The 23,642-nt window shown below is 63.0% G+C and overlaps 1 protein-coding gene and 1 long non-coding RNA gene across 3 annotated transcripts in view; one reads left to right on the plus strand and one right to left on the minus strand.

The window, feature by feature from the left end:
* Positions 1-2,312, minus strand: part of LOC113886333 — a 54,290-nt gene extending 51,978 nt beyond the window's left edge. Inside the window, exon 1 of one of the 2 annotated variants that reach the window (XR_003509413.1) lies at positions 741-2,311. This is a non-coding gene — a long non-coding RNA (uncharacterized LOC113886333). Of the gene's footprint in view, positions 1-740 lie in introns of both variants that reach the window. The other variant, XR_003509414.1, reaches the window with a different exon arrangement.
* Positions 2,313-2,402: 90 nt separating this feature from the next.
* CD81 (CD81 molecule) lies at positions 2,403-22,172 on the plus strand. Its single transcript, XM_027532464.1, has 8 exons — positions 2,403-2,707; positions 15,671-15,785; positions 19,208-19,305; positions 20,067-20,141; positions 20,420-20,524; positions 20,858-20,959; positions 21,343-21,429; positions 21,578-22,172. Exons 1-8 carry the CDS (start codon positions 2,642-2,644, stop codon positions 21,638-21,640), a joined length of 711 nt encoding a protein of 236 aa, XP_027388265.1. The 5' UTR covers positions 2,403-2,641; the 3' UTR covers positions 21,641-22,172.
* The last annotated feature ends 1,470 nt before the right edge of the window (positions 22,173-23,642 follow it).

Below are 23,642 nucleotides of genomic sequence, written 5' to 3' on the forward strand. Positions count from 1 at the left end.
CAGACCTTACAGTCTATCCCTCTTCCCACATTCTTCTGCTACCACCCACCAGCTTCCTGTTTCCAACCTCCCCCTCTGCCTGAAATGCTCCCCCCAATACCCCAACAAAGGTCCGTATAGTCAAAGTTATGGTTTTTCCAGTAGTCATGTACACATGTGAGAGGTGAACCATAAGAAGGCTGAGCGCCAAAGAATTGATGCTTTCAAACTGTGGTGCTGGAGAAGACTCTTGAGAGTCTCTTGGACTGCAAGGAGAGCAAACTAGTCAATCCTAAATATATATTGGATTGAATTGGATTCATTTATTCAGTCAACCCTGAATATTCATTGGAAGGGCTGAAGCTGAAGCTCCAATACTTTGGCCATGTGATGCGAAGAACTGACTCACTGGAAAAGACCCTGAATGTGGGAGAGATTGAGGACAGGATAAGAGGGGGCGACAGAGGATGAGATGGTCGGATGGCATCTCAATGGACACGAGTTTGAGCAAATTCTGGGAGATAGTGCAGGACTGGGAAGCCTGGTGTGCTGCTGTCCATGGGGTTGCAGAGTCGGACACGATTTAGCCCTAGCGACTCAACAACAAAAGCACCCCACAGGGCTGGCTCCGTCACTGACTTCTCCTGGAACCCACGGAGGAGTGGCCCCCATCCCCGGTGGCCTTCCATCCAGCATCCTCCGAACAGTGTCCCTTCCCAGCACTGCCATGACCATCATCGGGGGACATCTGTCGCCCTCACCAGGGCCTGAGGTCTTCAAGCGAAGGGGTCCTGGCTGTCCAGCTGCTCACAGCGCCTGGCACATAGTTGGCACCTGCAGGACTGAAGGAGAGGACAGTAGAAGCGGGGTGCTGGGCCAAGGACGCAGGCACACGGTTCTGCGGCTCCCTGAGCTTGGGCTCTCTGCCCTACCACCCCCTTCCCAGAAGGCCCAGGGAAGAGACAGCCCACAACGTTGGCAGGGAATGTCTGCATCACTGAAGGGAGAGGATGGGAGGACAGGGTGCCCAGGGCACCCAGACAAAAGTGAAAGTGTTAGTCGCTCAGTCATGTCCGACTCTTTGTGACCCCATGGACTGTAGCCAGCTAGCCTCCTCTGTCCATGGAATTCTCCAGGCAAGAATACTGGAGTGGGTTGCTGTTCCCTTCTCCAGGGGATCTTCCCAACCCAGGGATCGAACCCAGATCTCCCACATTGCAGGCGGAGTCTTAACCATCTGAGCCACCAGGGAAACCCCCTGTATGAGCGACTCTTCAGACTGAAGTCCTGTTGTGCCTCCTGGTCAGCAAAAAGAATCCAAGCAGACCCCTCAAAGACGTTACTTCTTTTGGTTACAACCTTCAACATGCACAAACCCCTCACCTGTGCTCCTGGCTCTTCCAGAAGCATGAAGCCAAAACAAATTTTTAAATAAACCACCGAGAAAGCTACAGGACTGGCAGAGCCTCTCGATGGATACGACACAGTAGCCACTGGCCTTCTTCAGCTACTGAAATGCAAACCCCTGCACCATGAGCAAAATCAGCACGTCAGTCCCGGGCGGCGGCACTGGCCATGTTTCAAGCGGTCAGTAGTTACTCGTGCCAGGGTGACTGCAGAGGCAGAGCTCCCGTCTCTCCAGCTGCTGTCACCTTGCTGTCACCTGGGCAGAAAGCTTGACGAATCACCTCTTTGCCCCCTGGTTAGCTCAGGCAGTGAGGGCAGCAGGGAACTCAGGAGACAGCAGGGCTGTGGGTAATGGCACCACCAGGGTGTGCGTGAAACACGCCCTATGTTCCTGAGGCGGCCTGGGCCTCTTGGACGCAACACTGGCCGGGGGGACACTCTCTCTGTGACCTTTCTAGCACAGACTCCTCTACCAGCTCTCAGCGATTCCCCGTTTCCATGGGGCAAGGGCTCAGCGACCTAGACTCGGCTTCTATGATCTTCACGCCAGGGCCTCCTCCACGGCCGCCTCACTCCCAACCCGACCCGGCTTTCTGTCCCGGAAAGCACTGTGAACAAAGCGCACTGTTTAGCTGTTGGCCGGTGCATCACCTCCTCCACGGGGCCTTCGAGGATCGTCCCCAGGAGCCTGAAGGAGGAGGGGAAGTGAGTCTTCCCTGGCTGCAGGCCAGTCCTCCCGCGCGGCCCCTCGGGGAATCGAGCGTGCCCGCAGCCTAGGGATGCATGCGGCGCCTGGCACTGCGCGCCCAGGCCCCTGCGTCCTGACTGCACTATTTGACACCCCGAAGTGTGTGAGCCACAGGGGGAGGGTCGTGCGCCCCTTCCTCGGGGGCCAGGCTGCTGGCTGGGGCTGCGTCCACTCCGCGCTCCGGCAGCAGGGGCGGGGGGGGGGGGGGGGGCCTCGGGGCGGAGCCTGTGGGCGTGGCTTCGGCGCCCTATTAATACCGGAGCGGGGCGCGCGCCCGAGCTCAGAGTGAGCGCGCAGCGGCTGCGAAGACTCAGGCGCGTGCCGGCCAGGCCTCCCGCTCGCCTAGTCCGCGTTCCTCGGCGCCCCTCGTCCGCGCCTGCCCCGCGCCTCCCGTCTGCGCACCCCAGCCGCCCGCCAGGCCCCCAGCCGCTCTCCAGGCCGCCAGGCCCCGCGCCCGACACCCAGGACAGGCACGCGCCCCGCAGGCCGCCCGCCGCCCGCGCCGCCATGGGGGTAGAGGGCTGCACCAAGTGCATCAAATACCTGCTCTTCGTCTTCAATTTCGTCTTCTGGGTGAGCCTGCACCGGGGTGGGAGGGCGTTCCCCGAGCCCGGCGGGCCGCGCGCTCGGCTAGGCCCCGCCAAGGGGCGCAGCCGGGCCGCTAAGTTGCGGGGCCACCTGTGTGCGCCCAGCCTGGGTGGGTGGGAGGGCCTAGGCCGGCGAGTCGCGAAGGTGGGGGTCGTCCGGGGCCGCCGCGTCCCTCGACGGCGGGTCCGGGGGCTCTAAGACGGGTTTCGGGCCTCTGCGCGTCGGGACCCAGAACCCCGCGGCCGGGCCCTTCGGGGACCTGGGGTCCGTTCCCGGCTGGTGATGGTGGTGGTGCGGTGGGTGCGTGTCCCGAACCCAGCGCCCGGCTACTGCTTAGTTCTCCGGACCGCTGTTTCTGGGGCCGCCCTGCTTCTTGGGGAAAGAGGGGCTCGAGGGCGGGGCTTGAGACACCCCGCCCCCATGAGCTCATCAGAGCCACCGCCCCTAGATGGGCGGCCCGGCCCGGTGCAGTGGCTGGCGGGCGGGCGGGGGGAGGTGGGGTGGCGCGCTACAGTTTGCCTTAGTCTTGGGGACTGTCCATCCCACTCTGGGCCCAACTCAGTTTCATCCTCCTGTTTGCTGTCGCCACCCTGAGGGTCGGTTTGGGGGTCCGTGCCCGGGCAAAGCGCAAACAAGAAGCGCCCTGCACCCGGGTGGCCCGCGTGCCGGGGTGCCTGCATAGTGGTGCCCCCAGTTTGAGGGGCCGAGCCTCCTCACCCAGAGGTAGATTCCAGCCCCTCCTCGCCCTGGGGCGCTGCAGAGGCTGTGAGGGGCGAGGGGCTGAGCGGTGTTCCAAGCTGGCACAGGCAGGGGGCCCGGAGAGCTGGGCGACTCCGAGCCTAAGGGTGCTGGGGCGGGGTGGATGCCCAGCTCCGGGCTTGGAAAGAGGTGCCCACAGGTGAGACGTCTGAGGGGTGCTGGAGGGTCTCCTGGGGCCTCTGGGCAGCAGGCCTGAGTTGTGTTTCCTGATCAGCCTTAACTGCTGGCTGGTGCCTGGTGAAGCTTTGGCTTTTGTTTCCATTTCCTGTTGGTGCTGGAATTAGCGGCGTGGAGATTTCTTGCTGTCCCGGGGGTCCCCAGGCGTGGGCGTCAGGAGCCCCTCTGGCAGCTGTGCGCTGCCACCCCTCGGGGGTCCCCGGGCAGGGACCTGGGCCACTTTCTGGCCCCTCGTTGCTCCTCCACCGCCCCAGGCTGCTCAGCCCTTGTCCCGGAGGACGAGGACTGTCTGCTGGATGTCAAGTCGACAGGGGGAGGCTAAAGTTTTAAAATGGCTCCTGGAGAACTGTGTGGGCCTGGAGACCTCTGTTTGCCCTCCGGACGGCCCAGGGTCAGGTCCCGGGACACCGAGGTGTTGGGGTGGGGAGGGCGGAGACTGGTCTTAGAGTGGAGCTGTCACATCCTGCCTGCAGGGGCACCCGTGGGGGCCCGTGGCCATCAGCCTCTGCTCTGGGGGTGGGAGCAGGGAGGTTGGCAGGATGGGCCAGGGGCCTTGGCAACCTTTGCTGAGGGGCTGGCCTTGGTGTTGATTTAGTAATCGCCTGCTTTGGCCTTGGCAAGGGGTGTCGACCAGACCCCCTCTCCCCGCGGCTTTCAAGCTTTTCCCTTGAGAGCAGAGCTTGGGAGGGCCCTGGTGGGAGGTGGGGGGCAAGGAAGGAGACCGAGCTTCCCGGAGAAGCCCCTCCCACCGCGCGGCCTGGGAGGTCTCCTGCAGACTCCCCCCTCCCCCAGCCCCTCCCAGCTGCCTCTGGTAAAGTCCCAGGTTTCCCAGGCAGCCCAGGCGGAGGCCTGACACATCCCCCGGGGCCACTCTATTCAGGCCGGAGGAATTATTTCCCCTCCCGTCCCCTCCCCGGGCCTGCCCTTCAGAGCTCTGACAATTGGCTTCCAGGGGCACAGAGGCCCCACCCACCCATGGTGGGGAGCGGGGAGTCCCTCTCTGCACCCCCAACCCCAGCCAAGAGTGTGGGGCCGGGGCCTGGACCCTGGTGGAGCCTGCTGCCCTGGTCCTGGCTCCCTCCCTTCTGAACTGGGGGTCCTGTTAGTTTAGGAGCTGGGTGCTGGGCTTGGTGGCCGTAGGGAAGACCGCTCTCCTTGGCAGGTGTAGGCTGTGACGTGGGGAGGCTGGGGTGCGAGCCAGGCGGGAGGTGGAGGCTGCGTGTCTGGATCCGGATCCAGGCACTTTCGCAAGTTTCATTTCAGAGAGTAAAGCCGTCCCCTTGGGAGGCGGCGGCACAGGCCTGCTGGCATGGGGTCCTGGAAGGAGCCCACCCCTACATGCCAGCGCACACGCGTGCGCACATACAGACACACACACAGGCTCACACACACACACGGGCTGACATACACAGGCTCTCACTTGCGTGCGCGCGCACACACACACACACACACACACGGGCTCTCACCCATACAGACACATGCAGCCTCTTACACATGCAGACACACACACGGGCTCTCACACACACGGGCTCTCACACACACACACACAGGCTCACACACACACATGGGCTCTCACACATACACACATATATGGTCTCTCACACACACGGGCTCTCACATGCACACACACACACACACACACGCTCTTACACACACACACCCCACGGGCTCTCACACACACACCCCCACGGGCTCTCACACACACACACAGGCTCACACACACACATGGGCTTTCACACATACACATACACATACACATACGGTCTCTCTCACAAACACACGGGCTCACACACACACAGGCTCTCACGTGCACACACACACACACAGGCTTACACACACACACCCCCCACGGGCTCTCACACACACACACACGGGCTCTTACACACACACACCCCCCCCACAGGCTCTCACACACACACACACAGGCTCACACACACACACGCACATACGGTCTCACACACATACACGGGCTCACACACACAGGCTCTCACATGCACACACACACACACACATATGGGCTCTCTCACACACACACACACACACACGGGCTTTCACCCATACAGACACATGCAGGCTCTTACACATGCAGACACACACATGGGCTTTCACACATACATACATACACACACGAGCTCTCTCTCACACACATACACACATACACACCGGCCCTGCGCCCCGCCACCACCCCCCCCCCCCCCGCCCCGCCACACACACACACATGGGCTCTCCCACGTCTGCACACTAGACCCTGAGCCCCTGTGGAGGTGGCTGAGGGCTGTCAGGTGGCTGGGCTGGCGGACGAGTGGCCCGGCCCGAGCTGGGGAGCGGGGCCTGGAGCTCCTGCCCGCTGGGGTGTGTGTGGGGGAGCCTGGGAGCTCCCTGGGAGGGTGGGGCGGCTGGGACTCAGGGGCCCTGCTGCTGGGGCCGCTCGGGGTCTGTGCAGGCTCCTGGCCCTGCACTCTTGCCCAGCCCAGAGTGTGCAAGCTGTGGGAGCCTGCCAACCACATCTGTGAAATGGGTGTGATCACGGCTTCTCCTCTGGGACAGCGGCAGCCTCGCCCTGACACCCACTGCCCCCATGCACTCACGCCTCCTTCCAGAGGAAGTGGCCGGGGCAGGCGGGGGCAGGCTGGGGCAGGCTGGGGCGAGGCTGGTTAGAGGCCTGCTCACCAGCCTTTTGCTGTCGCTTCCAGACGGCACATGGCTGTCTGTCACTTAGCGGTTCTGTCACCTTCCTTCCCGGGAGAGGGGCCAGACCCAGGCGGGCTCTGCTGGGGGGCAGGGACTTTCTGCGCCTTGTTTCAAAGGGGCAGGTGGCCTCCCCTGGTGACCCCGGGCACCTGGCTGCTGAACTTTGGGCTACGGCTGTCGATCTGGGCCAGGCCAAGAAGTGGAAGTCTGTGGTCTGTGCCCAGGTCAGGCTTGCCCAGGGGGAGTGTCTGGGCACCAGGCGGTACAGACGTGGGCGCCCGGGACCCTGCTGGCTCTGCTCCACCCCATGGGGTGCTACCCGCGGCCCCCAGCTCAGTCTCCCTCCGGAAATTTGAGTTCACCCTGATCCCTATCTCTAACTGCTTTGAAGGCCAGACAGAAATAAGCTCGCCAAACCACCCTCCTCCCAGATAATCTACCTACACTCCTTCCCAGTGCCTGAGAGCCGTGGCGGGGGAACCTGGGCCGTGGTCAATAGGGTTTAGAGTCCAGTGCCCGAGGGAGGGGCCGACGGCACGTCTGCACTCGTTTTGGAGAGGGCCCCGGTTAGGGGTGGTGTGGGGGTGCAGGAGCCTGGCCCTGCCCCCCCGGGACCTGGGCCAGGCTGCGGCCAGGCCTGGGTATTTCCACCTTGGAGGCGGCACTGGCCGGTGGCCAGGACCGCCCGCCCTGCAGGAGCAGATTGACTACGACAGGTTAGCAGAGTCTCTCCTGGGCCATTTCCACCTGTCCGCCAGATGTGGTTTGACCCCGCAGGCTTCCTCCCAGAGCCTCTGGACTTTGGTGCCACCCCCGCCCCCCAGCACACACTCTGTTCTGTGGGGCCTGGGCCCCTCCTCGCTACAGCAAAGCCGGTGCCGATTCCCACAAGACCACCGGGGGCCTCCGGGTGGGCGCCCAGATGCTGGGGGAGGCCCTGCAGGGGTGGCCGACCAGCTGAGGGGCAGCCACCCTCCCTGGCCTTGAGGCCTGCTGGGCTCCGCGGACAGGGAGGCACCTTGGAGCTGGGGCTGGGGGTGGCGTCAGGCTCCTGAAGAGCCTGAAGCGTAGTGAGGATGCTTCGGGCAGGGGGCTCCAGAGCCTGGGTGTGGGTCGGGTCGCCACAGAGGCCTGGGGAGCAGGGCCCCCTTCCCCTCTCCACGGAAGCTGTAGCCCTTATACCTTGAGAAAGGTGCTGCTCCCTGCACCCCAACTGCCAGGGAGACGTGATGATTGTGGGGGAGGTGAAGGACAGGAAGCCAGGCCCATGCGGAGCAGGTGGGTGTGGGCGGGCGGCCCCCCCGCATCCCTTGCCCTCACAGTGAGTCTTCTGTTGCGACTCCCACGCCCAGGTCGCCCTGGGCCATAACTCTCCCTCGGGGAGCGTCCAGCAGCGCCCTGGAGCCCTGCCTCGCCTGGCGTGCCGTCTGCCTCACCTGCGGTGCCTGTTGAGTTTGCTTCAGCTCTGCAGCCCGTTGCTGGCTACAGCTCAGGCTGTGACTCTGGGGCTACCAGGTGCCCTGGGCATCGTGGTGGGGGAACATGAGTAAGGACCCCGGGCTGCCTGCCTGCCTGCCCAGCCTCCAGTCTGGGTGCTGGGAGACCCGAGCCCCAGAGCTCGATAGTGTGGGTCTTAGGTGCATGGGGGCTACCAGGGGGCGGTGGGCCTGGGAGCCGCCTTCCGCAGTCCTGCCTGCTCAGGGCTCATGGGGGTGTCTTCCTCACACACAGCCGAGGTCCTCTCTGCTCCCCACCCGAGGGGCTCAGCTGCCCGCTCTCTGGGTGGACAATCTTCCCTTCTGTCCCCAAGATATCAGCTCTAGCCCATGTGAAGCTCCTCAGCGCCTTCCCCTTGCCCACATCTGCGGCCCACTGGGGCGATAAGGAGCCTGAGGTTCCAAGTGGCCCACGTGAGGAAGTGGTAGACGCAGGCTGGAAACCAGGGCCCTTCCTTCAACCGCTATGGTTCAGGGCCGGCATGGCTCCAGGCGGCAGCAGGGTGGTGTAGCATTCCCCCAGGGCGACTGGCTGTGCCCGGGCTTGTGGTGAGCAGGTGCCGGTCAGACATCCTGAGCTGCCCCAGGGGCCCTCTGCTTGCCTCTGCCCCCTACCCGGGCCCACTCACCTGCCCTCTCCCTCTGCAGTGGGCTCCCAGTACCCCCAGACCCTCCTTGTCTGACGTGTGTGGCCCCCTGCAGCTTAGCCTTGGGAGGTCAGTGTCCACATGTGCCCCCCGCCCCCGCACAGGGGCCGAGGGGGCAAAGGGCCATCCACACGAGGGGCTCTTTCAGCTGGTGGGCCGGGTTTGGGGTGGAGGAGCAGGCCACTTCCTGGGCTCCTTGCCCACAGTGGGTGGTAGGCTCGGGAACTGGCCCAGAAAGTGACCAGGCCTGCTCTGCTGGGCCCCGGGAGGCGGCGGGGGGCCTGTGTTCACCTCCCGGCAGGAGGGCGCTCTGGGATCCCCTGCTGGTGGGGCCCTGGGGCCCGAGTCCTTCCCCACCCCCACGCCTATTTTTAGAGGCCGGGCCAGGCGGCTTCCTGAGGTCGAGGGGCTGGAGAGGGGTTTCCGCTTCCTGGCTGAGCCGAGGGTCCTGCTCCTCTGTCCTTCCTTCCTTCCTGCCCTGAGCTGGGCGGCCCTGCTCCCAGAGGGCACGGCAGGACTCCGGGAGGGCAGTCAGGCCCCGGGTCACCGTGTCTGTCCTTGTGGCGGGTGGAGGTGGAGGCTCAGCCTGTGGGGCCGCGTCCCGGCCCCGCCTGAGTGGGGTGCCCTCTGGCCCTCCTGACCCTCCATGCCCATTAGCAGCATCTGGGCTGCACCTCTGCCCTCTGAATTGTCCCAGGGTCTGCAGGGGCACTTCCTGCCTCGCTCTCTTCCTGTGGCCTTCACTGTGCTCCTGGGCGGGTCTCCAGGCCCCAGGACCTCTCGGGTGCCGAGCCATGTGGACACTCCCTGGGTCAGAGCGCCGTCCTCCCTGACAGCGCTGGGCTGAGGGCACGATGAGGGCACGAGCGCCTGGGGGCTGCTGGGCCTCAGCCGCCGATTAAAGGGGCACGGGGTACACGGATGTCCTGTCACTCCTGGAGCGTGTGGGCAGCACTTGGGGCGACCATGCGGCAGGGTTGGGGGTGGGGAGGTGCCCGAGGCCTGGCGGGGTTGGTGGGGGGCAGCAGGCTCAGCTGAGAGGGAAGCAGGGAGACGCCCGCTCCTTCTCCGTTTCAGCTGCTGCTTGGAAACGCAGACTGGCCGGGCGGGAACCCAGTGTACTTGGCAGCTCCCCACCCCCTCTTCCTAGCTGACGCTTTTATTTATTAATTCTGGGAAAGGAGGGAAGAAGAGAGAAACAGAAAGTGAGCCTTCAAAGCACTGCAAACAGCCCGTGCCATTCCCCGGTGTGGAGCCCCCTGGTCATCCCAGCAGCGGGCCAGCCAGCCCCTTCCTGAGCTGCTGCCCAGCCTCGCCCCCAGCAGGAGCGTCTTGGGTGCAAGAGCAGCTGGCAGCAGCCCTTCCGACAGGCCGGCGCTCTGGGATCCCCAGAGGGAAAGGGGAGAGGGGAGAGGAAGCCGTGCAGACCCCACCGGGGACCAGCCTGCCCGACGCTCCCAATGGCCGTCCCAGCAGTCGCCAGCGCTGTCGGGCGCGCTCCGTACACAGCGGCGTCATCCGCGTGCTCTGCCCGTGTCCACATGTGCACCATGAATTCCTCAGTGTGCACGTGAGGACACTGGAGGCAGGAAGACGCCCAGGGGTCCAAGGTGACCAGTAGCCGGAGGTCCCGGTTCCCATGCAATGCCAGGACAGCATGCTTTCCGTTAACACCGGACTCTGTTTTGTAGCGGGCGTATCCTTAGTTATCCAGTCCCTTGTTTGATGTTAAACCTCAGTTCTGTGGACAAGATTTCAACATTTCCAGATGCTTCCTGCTGGTCACTGGAAGCCTGGGGTCCTGACCTCGGTGAAGAAGGCAGCTGGGATCCTTCAGGACTTGCTGCTTAGAAGTCCAGTAGACAGGGATCTGGGTGTGGGGGCTTTTAAACAGCTTTGTGTGACACAGCGTCAACCGCACATTTAAGATGGACAACCTGGGGGCTGCCCTGGTGGCTCGGTGGTGAAGAAGCCACCTACCAGGGCAGGAGGTGCGTGGGTTTGATCCCCGATCCGGGAAGACCGTGCATGCTGCAGGATCACGAAGGCCGTGGGCCGCGGCGGGTGAGCCCGTGCCCTGGAGTTGGTGCCACAGCGATGAGAAGCTTCCCCTGCAACCAGAAAAGGCCCTGCAGCAGTGAAGACCCAGCGCAGCCGCAAACAGAATGTCTTCAAAAGGAAAGGCTTCCCTGGTGGCTCTGACAGTAAAGAATCTGTCTTCAGTGCAGGAGACCCAGGTTCAATCCTTGGATTGGGAAGAACCCCTGGAGAAGGGAATCACTTACTCACTCCAGTATTCTTGCCTGGAGAATCCCACGGGCAGAGGAGCCTGGTGGGCTACAGTCTGTGGGGTCACAAAGAGTTGGAGATGACCTAGTGACAAATTTTCACTTTCGTTTTTACCCAGCCCCCAAGGAAGACCAAACTAAACTTGTGTCCAGAGTACACGTGTGCTCTGTCCCAGCAGCCCTGGGTTTTGACGACCTGCTCAGGGTCTACACTGGCTCCTGAACGATTTTCTCTTTGGCAAACTATAGGGCTTCCTCCTTTTCAGACTGTTCATGGGGTTCTCAAGGCAAGAGCACTGAAGTGGTTTGCATTCCCTCCTCCAGTGGACCATGTTTTGTCAGAACTCTCCACTGTGAGGCGTCCGTCTTGGGTGGTCCTGCATGGCGTGGCTCCTAGTTCCATTGAGTCAGACAAGGCTGTGGTCCATGTGATCAGATGGGTTAGTTTTCTGTGACTGTGGGTTCCAGTCTGCCTGACAGAGAAGGACAAGAGGCTTATGGAATCTTCCTGATGGAAGAGACTGACTGAGGGGGAAACTGGGTCTTTAACTTCTATGCAGAGCACATCATGAGAAATGCTGGGCTGGAGGAAGCACAAGCTGGAATCAAGATTGCCGGCAGAAATATCAATAACCTCTGATACGCAGATGATACCACCCTTACAGCAGAAAGCGAAGAACTAAAGAGCCTCTTGATGAAAGTGAAAGAGGAGAGTGAAAAAGTTGGCTTAAAACTCAACATTCAGAAAACAGATCATGGCATCTGGTCCCATCACTTCATGGCAAATAGATGGGGAAACAATGGAAACAGTGACAGACTTTATCTTTTTGGGCTCTGAAATCACTGTAGATGGTGACTGCAGCCATGAAATTAAAGGACACTTGCTCCTTGGAAGAAAAGTTATGACCAACCTAAGACAGTGTATCAAAAAGCAGAGACATTACTTTGCCAACAAAGGTCCATCTAGTCAAAGCTATGGCTTTTCCAGTAGTCATGTATGAATATGAGAGTTGGACCATAAAGAAGGCTGAGTGCCGAAGAATTGACGCTTTTGAACTGTGGTGTTGGAGAAGACTCTTGAGAGTCCCTTGCACTGCAAGGAGATCCAACCAGTCCATCCTAAAGGAAATCAGTCCTGAATATTCACTGGAAGGACTGATGCTGAAGCTGAAACTCCCAATACTTTGGCCACCTGATGTGAAGAGCCGACTCATTTGAAAAGACCCTGATGCTGGGAAAAATTGAAGGCAGGCAGAAAAGGGGACGACAGAGAATGGGATGGTTGGATGGCATCACTGACTCAGTTGACATGAGTTTGAGTAAACTCTGTGACTTGGTGATGGACAGGGAAGCTTGGTGTATTGCGGTCCATGGGGTTGCAGAGAGTTGACATACGACTGAGCGACTGGACTGAACTGACAGGGCTTCCCAGATGGTGCTAGTGGTGAAGACCCATCTGCCGATGCAGGAGATGTTGGTTTGGTCCTTGGGACAGGAAGATCCCCTGCAGGAGGGCATTGCAACCCACTCCAGTCTTCTTGCCTGGAGACTCCCGTGGACAGAGGAGTCTGGCGGGCCGCAGTCCTTGGGGTCGCAAAAGAGTCGGACACAACTGAGCGACTGACACTTTCAGTTTCACAGGACCTGGTAGGTTTTGATGTGGGAGGCCCCTGTGGACACTGAGCCCGCCACCAGGAGGGTGTGCACAGCGCTCACCCCAGCAGAGCCCCAGGGCCTGCCCCCAGGGCACCACCTCCCTGCTCCAGGCAGTCACTAGCCTGCCACTGCTGCCCATGTCTGCATGTCTTAAGTTTGTAAAGAGTTTTTGGACCCTTAGTTCCCTGACCAGGGATTGAACCTGTGTCCTCTGCATTGCAAGCATGGAGTCCTAACCCCTGGACTGCCAGGGAAGTCCCTCTTCTACCTTTTATACGAAGGGAATCAGAAGGTGGGTTGTCCCCGGTTTGGGGGCTTACCGGGAAAGCACATGTGTGTGGGCATGACGTCCACCCCCACTTCGGGCAGTACCTGGGGGTGCAGGGGATGGCACAGGCCTGCGGGGGGAGCATCCTGGGGGCTGGAGCTCTGTCCCTGGGGCCCTCGCCGGCACCTGGTCTGGTCTCCGTCTCACTGTGGTTTCGTTTGCATCTCCCCTGGGGCTGGTGACGTCAGGCATCTTTCCGTGTGTTTATTTGCTGCGCGTGTTTCTTCTGCGGTGAAGTGTCTGTTCAGGCTTAGGTTTTCGTGAGGTTTCTTGGCCTGTTTTTTAAAAATAGGGTTATTTGTGTTCTTGCTGAGTTTTGAAAGTTCTTGATACCTGTTGGATCCGGGTCCTTGTTGCCATTTGCCAGCGCCAGTCCGTGCTAGTCTTTGAAGAGCAGGCTTCTTTCAGACTTGGGGGTTTTCTGGGTCCCCCGCCCTGCCCTCCTGGGGTGGGGTTGGGGGTCGCAGTGCTGCTTTGCCCGTCCTCTGTAGGTGACCGTAGGTGAGTGCTCACCGCCCCCCGGACTGGGCTGGTCACTGCCCATTGCCTTCCCCAGGCCCACCCGAGCGGGCGTGTGCGGGGCCTGGCATGGCCGAGGAGGGGGCACTCTAGCACCAGGCTGCCCCCTGCCCTGTAGGCAGGACGGGCTTCCCTGTCCACCCCTCTGGAGGGTGGGGGAGCACAGGGAAGTCTGGAGACCGCAGCCCCCCTGCACATCCTGAGGTTTGTGCTGGGAAGCTCTTCCCGAGGTGGCAGAGGTGGGGGCTCTGCCTGCCTCTCGGTCCCCCTGCCTCAGCGTCTGGGGGTGGGGCAGGCGTGACCCTCACTGCTTCCGTTAGGACCAGGCGCCCCACATGGGCCTGTGCCCTGGGACCCTGGGGTGAGGGGCTGCAGGGGAAGATGGGTGGTCCCAGCACAGCCAGGGGCGGGAGGGGCCCCTCCGTGTCCGTCGCCCCTTGCAGTGGGGACACCAGGGCCAGGTCGGGGTTGGGGCCCAGCCTCTGGGGCCACAGAGGGAGGCCGGGTGAGGCTCCCCGCCCTGCCCGCTTGTCCCGGACTCTCACAGAGCGCTCTCTGGACCACAGTTTCCAAACAGAATAAGTGGCAGTTTCCAGCCAGAGTTACCACGGCAACCCTCAGCCTCACCACCGCCTTCCCCGGAGGCGCAGATGGCAGCCGGCTGAGCCAGGAGCCGGGACTCCCTCCGGAGCCGCCCGCCTCACCCACCACCCCCCACCTCACCTACTCTCGTCCCCCAGGCCCTCCTGCCCTCTCGCGGGTGTGACGGGCACCTGGGGCAGCCTCAGGATGCCTGCGGCTGGGGCACTGCCCTTCGCGGGGTCTGCAGGGCCTGGGTGCCCTGGGAAGGACCCTGCTGGTCCCGCGTGCTGCCCTCGGTTGGGAAGTGTTGGGGGGCAGGGAGCGCCTCCATCCTGGGGCAGGGGTTTGGAGGGTGTCACCTGCTCCAGGGAGGGGTGCCAGCAGCCTCCCCTGGCAGGGGCAGCCCGGCTGCTGCCAGGCACCAATGGTCCCCAACAGTCCCCGCCTTATCGTGCATGGAGCCAGCCCATTGTGGGAGGGTCTGGGTAGGGCTGCGAGCCTCCCGCCCCAGCAGTGCCCCGTGTCCCCTGCCTGGAGATCCCTGGGGGTGCTTGGGGCTTTCCTGGGGGCAGCCCATGGGGCCGGAGCCTCGAATCTCTCTTGCTCCGCTGAGCGTGGCCCCCACTGGTGACTTTGGGCCTCGCTCGGGGGCCAGCATCGGGCCGCCCAGGTGGTTTTCTTGGGGCCCGTGTTTTGGTTTCTCTTCCTCTTTGGACACAGAGCCAACGGTCTGTGTAGGAGCTGGCGTTCCTAGCTCCAAAAACAGTCACTGCCTCGCTGGTGGGGGAGCCCGGGGGTGCTTGCCTGGCCGGGTCGGATGCTCAGACGTGAGCCTGGCCTGGATGCGCCCTCAAGGGCAGACCCTGCCTACCCCTGAGCCACCGACCTCTGGGGGTGAGTCAGCCGGAAGCCCCCACCCCCATGCCAGGCTCTGCGAGGAGCCCCCTTTCCTGCCCGCTCTCAGGGCGGTCTCACTGCCGGCTGTCTGGGGGGGCACAGCAAGCTTCTTCCTCCCCAGCAGTCTCCCTCTCTCGGACGGTGACTGCCAGCCCTGCCAGGGCCCGGTGGCATCAGATTGCCACCCCTCACCGTGTCCTGGCACCAGAGACTTGGCATTCACTCCTTGGAGTTCCCGGATGAGCCAGCTCAGGGCAGTGCCACCCCCTCGGAGGAGGGCTTGGCCTTCCCCAGGTCGCGGGCTCCCGTGTGGCCTCTGGCCAGATTTAGCAAGTGAAATACAGGGTGTCAGTTACACTTCCGCTCCAGGTGAACAGCGAGTGCTTTTCTGGCGTGAGTGTGTTCCGGGAGCGTTTGGGACACGCTCGATATTAAAGAAGTGCTTGTGAATAACCAGGTGTCTGAGTCTCATCTGACAGCCTGTCCCGCAGTCTCCGGTGGTGCTTGGTGGGAGGGTCTGGATGAGTCCCCAGTTCTCCGTTCCAAAGCCCGCCTGGGGCATCTGGAAAACCAAGGGGGCAAAGCAGACACGAGGCAGTGGGCAGCCCAGACCCCAGGGCCTGTGAGCCCAGAGTCTGTGAGCCCCGGGCCTGTGACCCCAGGGCCTGTGAGCCCAGAGTCTGTGAGCCCCGGGCCTGTGACCCCAGGGCCTGTGACCTCAGGGCCTGTGAGCCCAGAGTCTGTGACCCCAAGGCCTGTGAGCCCCGGGCCTGTGAGCCCTGCCCTTGGTGCTGACCCTGCAGAGCGAGGGCCCAGGGCCCGCCTCTCTGCGCTGCTGCGTGGGAGATCCATGTGCGCCACGGCCAGTCTCTGAGCCGCGTGTGACCAGTGCCCTGCTCTCTCCCCAGCTGGCAGGAGGTGTGATACTGGGCGTGGCCCTGTGGCTTCGCCATGACCCGCAGACCACCAACCTCCTGTATCTGGAGCTCGGAGACCGGCCCGCCCCCAACACCTTCTATGTGGGTAAGTGATAGGGGATGGGTTGCAGACCTGGGCAGCTCTTGGCTGGGAGCCGGCAGGAACAGGCCACTGGGGGGTGTGATTGTAAGCTCAGTGAGGCTGCAGACAGGCAGTCAGGGAGCACTTCCAGGAGGAGGCGACTGAGTGGGCCTTGCTTCTCCCTGGGGCAGGGAGGAGGAGGCCCACCAGGAAGAGCTTGGGGGTGGGTTGCATCAGCCTGGGGATGCTGTAGGGGGTTGCATCAGCCTGGGGACGCTGAGGGGCCTGGGCGCCCTCTGCAGTTGTTCCAGGGCCTGCCTGGGCCAGGGTGCTCCCAGGGAAAGCTGGATGGGAGGGGTGTGGGGCCTGTGGGGATCTCACCAGATCGCCCTTAGGGGTGAGGGGAGCCAGGGCAGGAGCAAGCGGGTGGGAGCAGCTGGGGGGAGCCAGGGCGGGAGCGGGCAGCGGGTGGGGGCGGGGGTGCTGTGTCAGGCCGTGGGCCTTTCAGGGAGGCTCCTGGGCGGGGTGGAGCTGGATGCCTGGGCTGCCTGGGGCCCCTCGGCCACACTGGCTGCCTTATTAGGCCGCGGCCCTTCAGGGCATCTGTCAGGCTGGGTGTGGGGTTGGGGCCTCCAGGAGCAGGGGTTCTGGAGGATGGGGAGGGGTGCCTCCCGCATGCACAGCAGTGCCCCTCCTTCTGGTCCTGCCCCCCTAAGATGGGCCTGGCTCCCAGGGAGCTCAGGGAGGGTGTGCGGAGTCATTTGTGTCCTTTAAAGGACTGGCCCCTGGGCGGGCCCCGCTCGGCCCCACAGGCAGAGCAGCAGGCCGGAAGCCTGCGGGGCTCACGTGGGGCGCGACCACCTGCCATCCTGGGTGGACCCTGCAAGGGGTCCCAGTCCTCCCCGCTGCGTGGGGGTCCCAGTCCTCCCCGCTGCGTGGGGGTCCCAGTCCTCCCCGCTGCATGGGGGTCCCAGTCCTCCCCGCTCGTGGGGGTCCCAGTCCTCCCCGCTGTGTGGGGGTCCCAGTCCTTCCCCGCTGTGTGGGGGTCCCAGTCCTTCCCCGCTGCAAGGGGTCCCAGTCCTTCCCCGCTGCGTGGGGGTCCCAGTCCTTCCCCGCTGCAAGGGGTCCCAGTCCTCCCCGCTGCGTGGGGGTCCCAGTCTTCCCCGCTGTGTGGGGGCCCAGTCCTCCCCACTGCGTGGGGGCCCCACTCGAGATGCACGCGTGGATGCTGGGCTGGGGTGGCCCACACGCACCATCCCGCTCGGCCACCCCGAGTCGTGGGGGGTCCTCTTTGGGCCAGCCCCAGGAGGGCTGGAGCCCGTGGTCTGGGGGTGGTCCCGGGGCCAGCCCTCCAGGGAGGGTCCCCAGCTCTTGTCTGCAGGGTCCTAGGCTCCCCACCCCCCAGGCTGCGGGGGCCCCCTCAGGTCTGAGTCTCAGGCGGAGAGCATGGGTGTGCACACCCCAAGAGTGCACAGGGGAACCGTGACCCGGCCCCTGCTGTCCCCACGCCAAGCACCCTCAGAGCAAAGCAGCCAGCCTTGCCCACACGTCTAAGGATGCAAGGGTGTCCTTTGGACGCTCGAGAGGAGTTTCTCCCTGGGGCTCCTCCCAGGCCTCTCCTCCCCCTGCCCAGGGCCTGCCCCTGTGTGGTCCCGGTCTTCTGTCCGCGTCCCCCTCTCCGAGCTCTTGGTGCAGGGGGTGTGGGCTCCCCAGGGCGCACCGTTTGGGAAGGGGATCCCTGTCCTCGTGGCTTGGCTGGCTCCTGCTCTCAGCCCAGCGTGTGGCCTGGCAGCTGGGAGAGGAGCTGAAGCCCGCCTGCCTCAGCCTGGACAGGGCAAGGGTGGCAGTGGGCTGCAGACCTGGGTGGCCCCACGCGGCCCCCTGGAGACACATTCCAGGCAGACGCCCGGGGGTCTGGGGAGACCTTGGTAGAAGACTGGAGGCTGGGGCCGGGCCCAGGCCGTGATGGGAAGGGTCCCATAGGGAGGCTTGTGGGGGCATGGCTAGCGTTGCGGGTGCCCCTCCAGCCTGTGCCACAACATGCCGTCGCTGGGCCTGAGGGCTCCCCTCAGGGAAGGAGTGAAAGAGGGCTGGACCACCTGGCAGGCCGGGTACCAGCCCCTGGACTCAGGCTTCTGTTGTGCCACCATGCCACCAGGGGTGGGCGCCTCTCAGAGCCCCTCTGGCCACAGCGTCCCTGCCCACCCGGGGCCAGCCTTTCGGAACCCCCTGGCTGGCAGAAGGATGAAGACGTCCGACGCAGACGAGCCTTGCCAGGGCGGTGGGGACAGACCTGGGCCCTGACGTGAGCTCTGTGTCCACTGCCAGGAAGTAGGGGGTGGTTAGAGGGACTTAAGCAGCACCCGGGCCATGCTGCAGGGCCCGGGAGGGTCCCCAGCCTCACAGGTCAGAGCCAGAGCCTGCTGCAGCAGGAAGGCTGCCCCGTGGGGCGGGCTGGGGGTGCTGGGAGCCAGCACCTGCCAGGACGCCCCTCCGTGGTGCCCTGGGCCGTCCCGCTGAACCTCAGGGAGGGATGTGGGGACGGGAGTCTCGGAACCTGGCCATGTCCAAGTGAGGAGCCCCCAGGGCTTACCCTCAGCCAGGCCCACTCACGGTCGCCCAAAGGCTCTGTCTGGCCCAGAGAGGGCCCTAGGCTTCTTCTGAGCCTGCCAATGGGTCCCAATTCCCAGACTTCTTCTCCAGAGACGGCCAGGCAGGACCAGCGGGCCCTTGGCACCAAAGCCCTGGGACCTGGTGTCCTAGCTCTGCCCTAGCTTCGCCTGCTGCGTAACCATGGCAACTGGGGGGTGGGCGCAGGTCTGCTGGAAGGACTAGGGTTGTGGGAAGTCCTTGGAGAGACGTGGTCAGTGTTTCAAGGGGCAAGGGCCCCTTCTGGGTGGGCTGCAGACTCAGGGAAGGGCCGCATGGCCAGCAGTGAGTGCTGGACAGGCCAGGAGGACAGACTGACCCTGTGTGTCACCCTCAAGTGAGCTGGGGCCAGCAGACCCCGGGCTCCACTCCGCCTCCCAGGCCAGCAGCTGGGCCCTTGGCACCGAGATGCGGGTGGCTCTCCAAGGCCCACCGAGTCCCGGAGGCTCTCAGGGGTCAGTGCGCACAGGTGGCGGGGTCAGGCGGAGACCCCAGAACACTCACCACTGGCCGTTCAGTCCTGGCCCTGGTGATGCCTGACTCCCTCTACGTCACAGAGGAGGAAACTGAGGCCCACAGAGGTGCCCACACGGCCCTGCCAGGCTGCTTCCCCCTCGAGGCTCCTCTCCAAGCCACTTGGCATCTGACCTCCTCCCAGCAGGGTGGGCGCCAGCACCTGGTGGGCCCTCCTGAGCCCTGGGCAGTGGTGTGCGTGCCCAGCGCAGGGAGGAGGGCTTCTGGGGGTTGGGGGTGCTGGGACATTGGGCTGCTGGGGGTGTGACCTCTCTCCACTGCAGGCATCTACATCCTTATCGCCGTGGGTGCTGTGATGATGTTCGTTGGTTTCCTGGGCTGCTACGGGGCCATCCAGGAGTCCCAGTGCCTGCTGGGCACGGTAAGGTCCTGGGCTGGGTATGGGGTCGGGGGGGAGGGCTGCAGGGTGGGCCAGGGGGCAGAACCAGGAGTTCGGTGCCAGCCCGGCCCTGCGAACCTCCCTCAAGTGCCAGCTCTCTGGTTGCCCCAGTTTGTTCTCAGACCCCACCATGGCAGACTGCTGCTATATCGAGTTTTTTGTCTAGTTCCTGGTTATAAGTCCAAGTTGTTTTTCTCTCTCTTCTTTGTTAAAACGAGCCACAGATATAGTAAAGGGTGAGTCCCTGCCCAGGTGTGGCCTCAGGTATCCCTGGGAAGTCACCCATCCACGGGAAGCAGAGGCCTGGCCGTGCTGCCCAGGGCCTGGCGTCTGGGTGGCGTGGGCTGGGGAGTCTGCGCCTGTGTCTCCGTGGGGGGGTCCCGGGTGCACCACAATGACTCCCCCCCCCGCTTCCCACAGGCTTTGCTCCCTGTCCCCTCCCACCTGCCCAGAGCCAGCCTTGCCCTCCCCCCACCCAGCCACCCTGTCCTCCAGAGCCCAGTCTCTCGGGGCTGATGAGAAGGGTGGCAGGTAACTGCCAGCCCGAGTCCTAGACGCTGCTTCACACGGTTCATCCCCCATCAGGGCTGGGGTGGGTGGATACTGCCGAGCGCCCCACACGCGCCCGTGGGCCCCTGGGGTGCTCGTCGTCTGTGGCAGGCGAGCCCCTGCCGGCCTCGGGGAGCCCTGGGCCCTCTCTGGCCTGTTCTGACCTCCTCTCTGCCCGCCCTTCCCCTCCCCAGTTCTTCACCTGCCTGGTGATCCTCTTTGCCTGTGAGGTGGCCGCCGGCATCTGGGGTTTTGTCAACAAGGACCAGGTGAGCCATGTCCAGGTGGAGGGCAGGGGTGCTGGTGGGGAGGGCAGGGGCTCAGGCTGTGGGGAGGGCTTGGCCTGTGGGCGCTTCTCTGGGCAGGCTCTTCAGGTAGGAAGCCACAGAGGGCTTCCTGGAGGAGGGGGCGTGGTGGCCGAGTGAAAGGCAGAGCCACCTCCCAGCTCCGGGTGGGCAGGTCCGTTCTGACCTTCAAAGCGAGCCAGGTGAAGGCACGTCTTGGGGGGGGGACAGTCACCCTGCGCTGTGAGCACCTCCTTCCCCAGATCGCCAAGGATGTGAAGCAGTTCTATGACCAGGCCTTGCAGCAGGCCATCGTGGACGACGACGCCAACAACGCCAAGGCCGTGGTGAAGACCTTCCACGAGACGGTGCGGCAGGGCCGGGGCCGGGGCACGGAGGGAGAGGCCGGGGCCGGAGGCTTTGTCCTCTCGGTGTGACCTCAGCCAGGAGCGGGAGGGGCACTGGGGCCTGGCTTCCCCACTCTCGGGAACCTGGGGTCTTCTGGGGGGTCCCCGGCAGGAACTGGGTGGGCCAGCACAGCTAAGTGGAAGGGTGAGGAGGAGTGGGCCGCTCAGCGTGGTTCTCCCCCAGGAGGGGACTGCCCCAAGCCCCCAGCTTCCGGGCCAGGGAGGCTCCTGGGGCCTCTGCAGCCCATGGGACATGTGCCCAGGGCTGACGGCGGGCGCCCTCCATCCCTGCAGCTTAACTGCTGTGGTTCTAACACGCTGATGACACTGACCACCTCTGTGCTCAAGAACAGCCTGTGTCCCTCCAGCGGCAACGTCATCACTAATTTGTTCAAGGTGCGTGATGATTCCCCCGTTTGGCTGCCGCCCCTTGGGTCATGGGTGGTGGCCGGGGCTCCCTCAGGCCATGGTCATGCTGGGCCGTGCGGTGGCTGGAGTTGGAGCTGCTCTGCCTGGGGACCGTGGTCACTTCCGAGCCCCGCGTAGAGGGTGCCCTGGCCTCCCGGGCCAGCCCTGTCCTGACGGTGCCTCGTGGTCTCTGAGCACGGGAGGGTGCCTTTGGCATGCTTGCTGTTCACACCAGGCAGAGACCAGACACCGTTCACACCTCTTTTGGGGGGCCCTGGGGGCGGGGCTGTGCCCCTCCATGGGGCCCCGGGCTGCTGCCCTGTGGGGTCGGAGGATGGGCGCCTCTGATTGCCCTCTGGCCGCCCCTGCAGGAGGACTGCCATGGGAAGATCGACGAGCTCTTCTCGGGAAAACTGTACCTCATTGGCATCGCGGCCATCGTGGTCGCTGTGATCATGGTGAGTGGGGCACACTGGCTCTGCTTGGGGACCCCACCCCAACACCGGGGTCTCCGAGAGCTGACGGACCTGCCCCTGACCCCCCGGGGGTCTCCACCCCCTCCCACAATCTCCGGGAGCTGACCACCCGCCCGCCCCCTCCCTGCAGATCTTCGAGATGATCCTGAGCATGGTGCTCTGCTGTGGCATTCGGAACAGCTCGGTGTACTGAGGCTGCGGCCGCTGAGGCCTCAGGGAGGGCCTCAGGGACCCCGGCAGCGCCCCCCGGAGTGATCCAGACACTTCCAAGAAGGGGCCGCCGCCACCTGTGTATATAACCTCCTGGTACCACTGCTACACTTATCAGCTTTTTTACTTTTGAGGTTTTGTTCATGTCCTGAAGCTCCCTGTTAATTGTCCTTTTGGGGCTGATGTCACCTGTAGGGGCGTGTGAGTGGGCCGTGGGGACTGCAGGGCAGGGCCCCCCTCTGCTGCTTGGGGGCTCTGCTTGCTCAGCCAGGCCTCTCCTGGGGGCCACCAAGGGCCGTCCAGCCGAGCTGCACCCACGCGCCCGTCCCCATGAGCGACACACACGCTCAGCCTTTTTTTAATCCTTGTTCCTTTCCGGCCACCTGTCTCTGGAGCCGGGTCTACGAGCAGCCTTATGCCTTCAACGCGCACCTCTCCTTTCTAACGCGTCACCTTCAATTGTGATTACATCTTGAAAAGTCATTCAATAAAGAAGGAAAAACCAGGCATGCTAACACAGTCTGGCCCCTCCGTGTGCCCGTGGCCTCTGAGATCCGGAGGGCAGCCTGAGGAGCCGAGGAGCCCGGCACAGGTGGTGCTCAGCTCTCTGGACCCTGTTGGTGGGTGCCGGTGGGGCCCCTTTCTTGGGCCTCGTGTCGCCAGCAGCAGCCTTCACCTGGCCCTCACTCCCGTCCCCGCTCCATGGCACTGCTGCCCGGGGGGGCCTACGAGGGGTGCGCAGGACGACCCAAAACACTTGGTACAGGATATGAGGGCCCTGCAAGACTCCCCTTCCTCTTGACAGTCAGCTCCGTAGACGATGGACACACTGCTCCCTCCCTAGGGCCTCTTCTCTTCCTGTCTAGCTGGTTGTAATCTCCTGTAAAGGCGATGGGTGGCCCCATCTTCCAGGGGCTGTAGGTGAAGCCCTCAGCCACTCACTGGGGGAGCCCAACCTGGCCCAGCACCAGGGACTGAGGCCCAGCCAGAGGCTGCTGCCCCTGCCGGGAATGCTGGGTTATGTCGTCATGAGCTGCAGGCAGGTACTGACCTGTCTGTACACTAAACTGACCTCTTGAGAATCCAAGTCCCTGGCTGGAATTTGTATGTTAAGGGCTCCCAGTGGCCACCTTGGGGGCTAATATTGGAAACTAGGTCCCAGCCCTGCATTGGGGGTCACAGGGCTTCTGTATGTGGGTTGGGAGACGGATGGCCCAAGGAACCTGCTCCTTTTTACTTCTCCCTGTGCTGTGAAACCCTCTTCAAGCTGCGATGTGAATTAGTGCCTGGGGTGGCTGGACCCCCTCATTCCTGGTGAGGCCCTGAGTGTGGGCACCTTTAGGGATGACATGTCCCCAGTTCAGTTCAGTCACTCAGTCATATCTGACTCTTTGTGACTCATGGACTGCAGCACGCCAGGCCTCCCTGTCCATCACCAACTCCTGGAGTTTACTCAAACTCATGTCTATTGAGTCTGATGCCATCCAACCATCTCATCCTCTGTTGTCCCCTTCTCCTCCTGCCCTCAGTCTCTCCCCGCATCAGGGTCTTTTCCAATGAGTCAGTTCTTCACATTAGGTGGCCAAAGTATTGGAGTTTCAACTTCAGCATCAGTCCCTCCAAAGAACATTCAGGACTGATCTCCTTCAGAATGGACTGGTTGGATCTCCTTGCAGTCCAAGGGACTCTCAAGAGTCTTCTCCAACACCACAGTTCAAAGGCATCAATTCTTTGGTGCTCAGTTTTCTTTATCGTCCATCTCTCACATCCATACACGACTACTGGAAAAACCACAGCTTTGACTAGACGGACCTTTGTTGGCAAAGTAATGTCTCAGCTTTTTAATAAGCTGTCTAGGTTGGTCATAACTTTCCTTCCAAGAAACAAGTGTCTTAATTTCATGGCTGCAGTCACCATCTGCAGTGATTTTGAAGCCCTCAAAAATACAGTCTGTCACTGTTTCCCCATCTTTCTGCCATGAAGTG

This window comes from Bos indicus x Bos taurus, chromosome 29 (genome assembly GCF_003369695.1).
Source record: "Bos indicus x Bos taurus breed Angus x Brahman F1 hybrid chromosome 29, Bos_hybrid_MaternalHap_v2.0, whole genome shotgun sequence".
Classification (NCBI taxonomy): domain Eukaryota; kingdom Metazoa; phylum Chordata; class Mammalia; order Artiodactyla; family Bovidae; genus Bos; species Bos indicus x Bos taurus.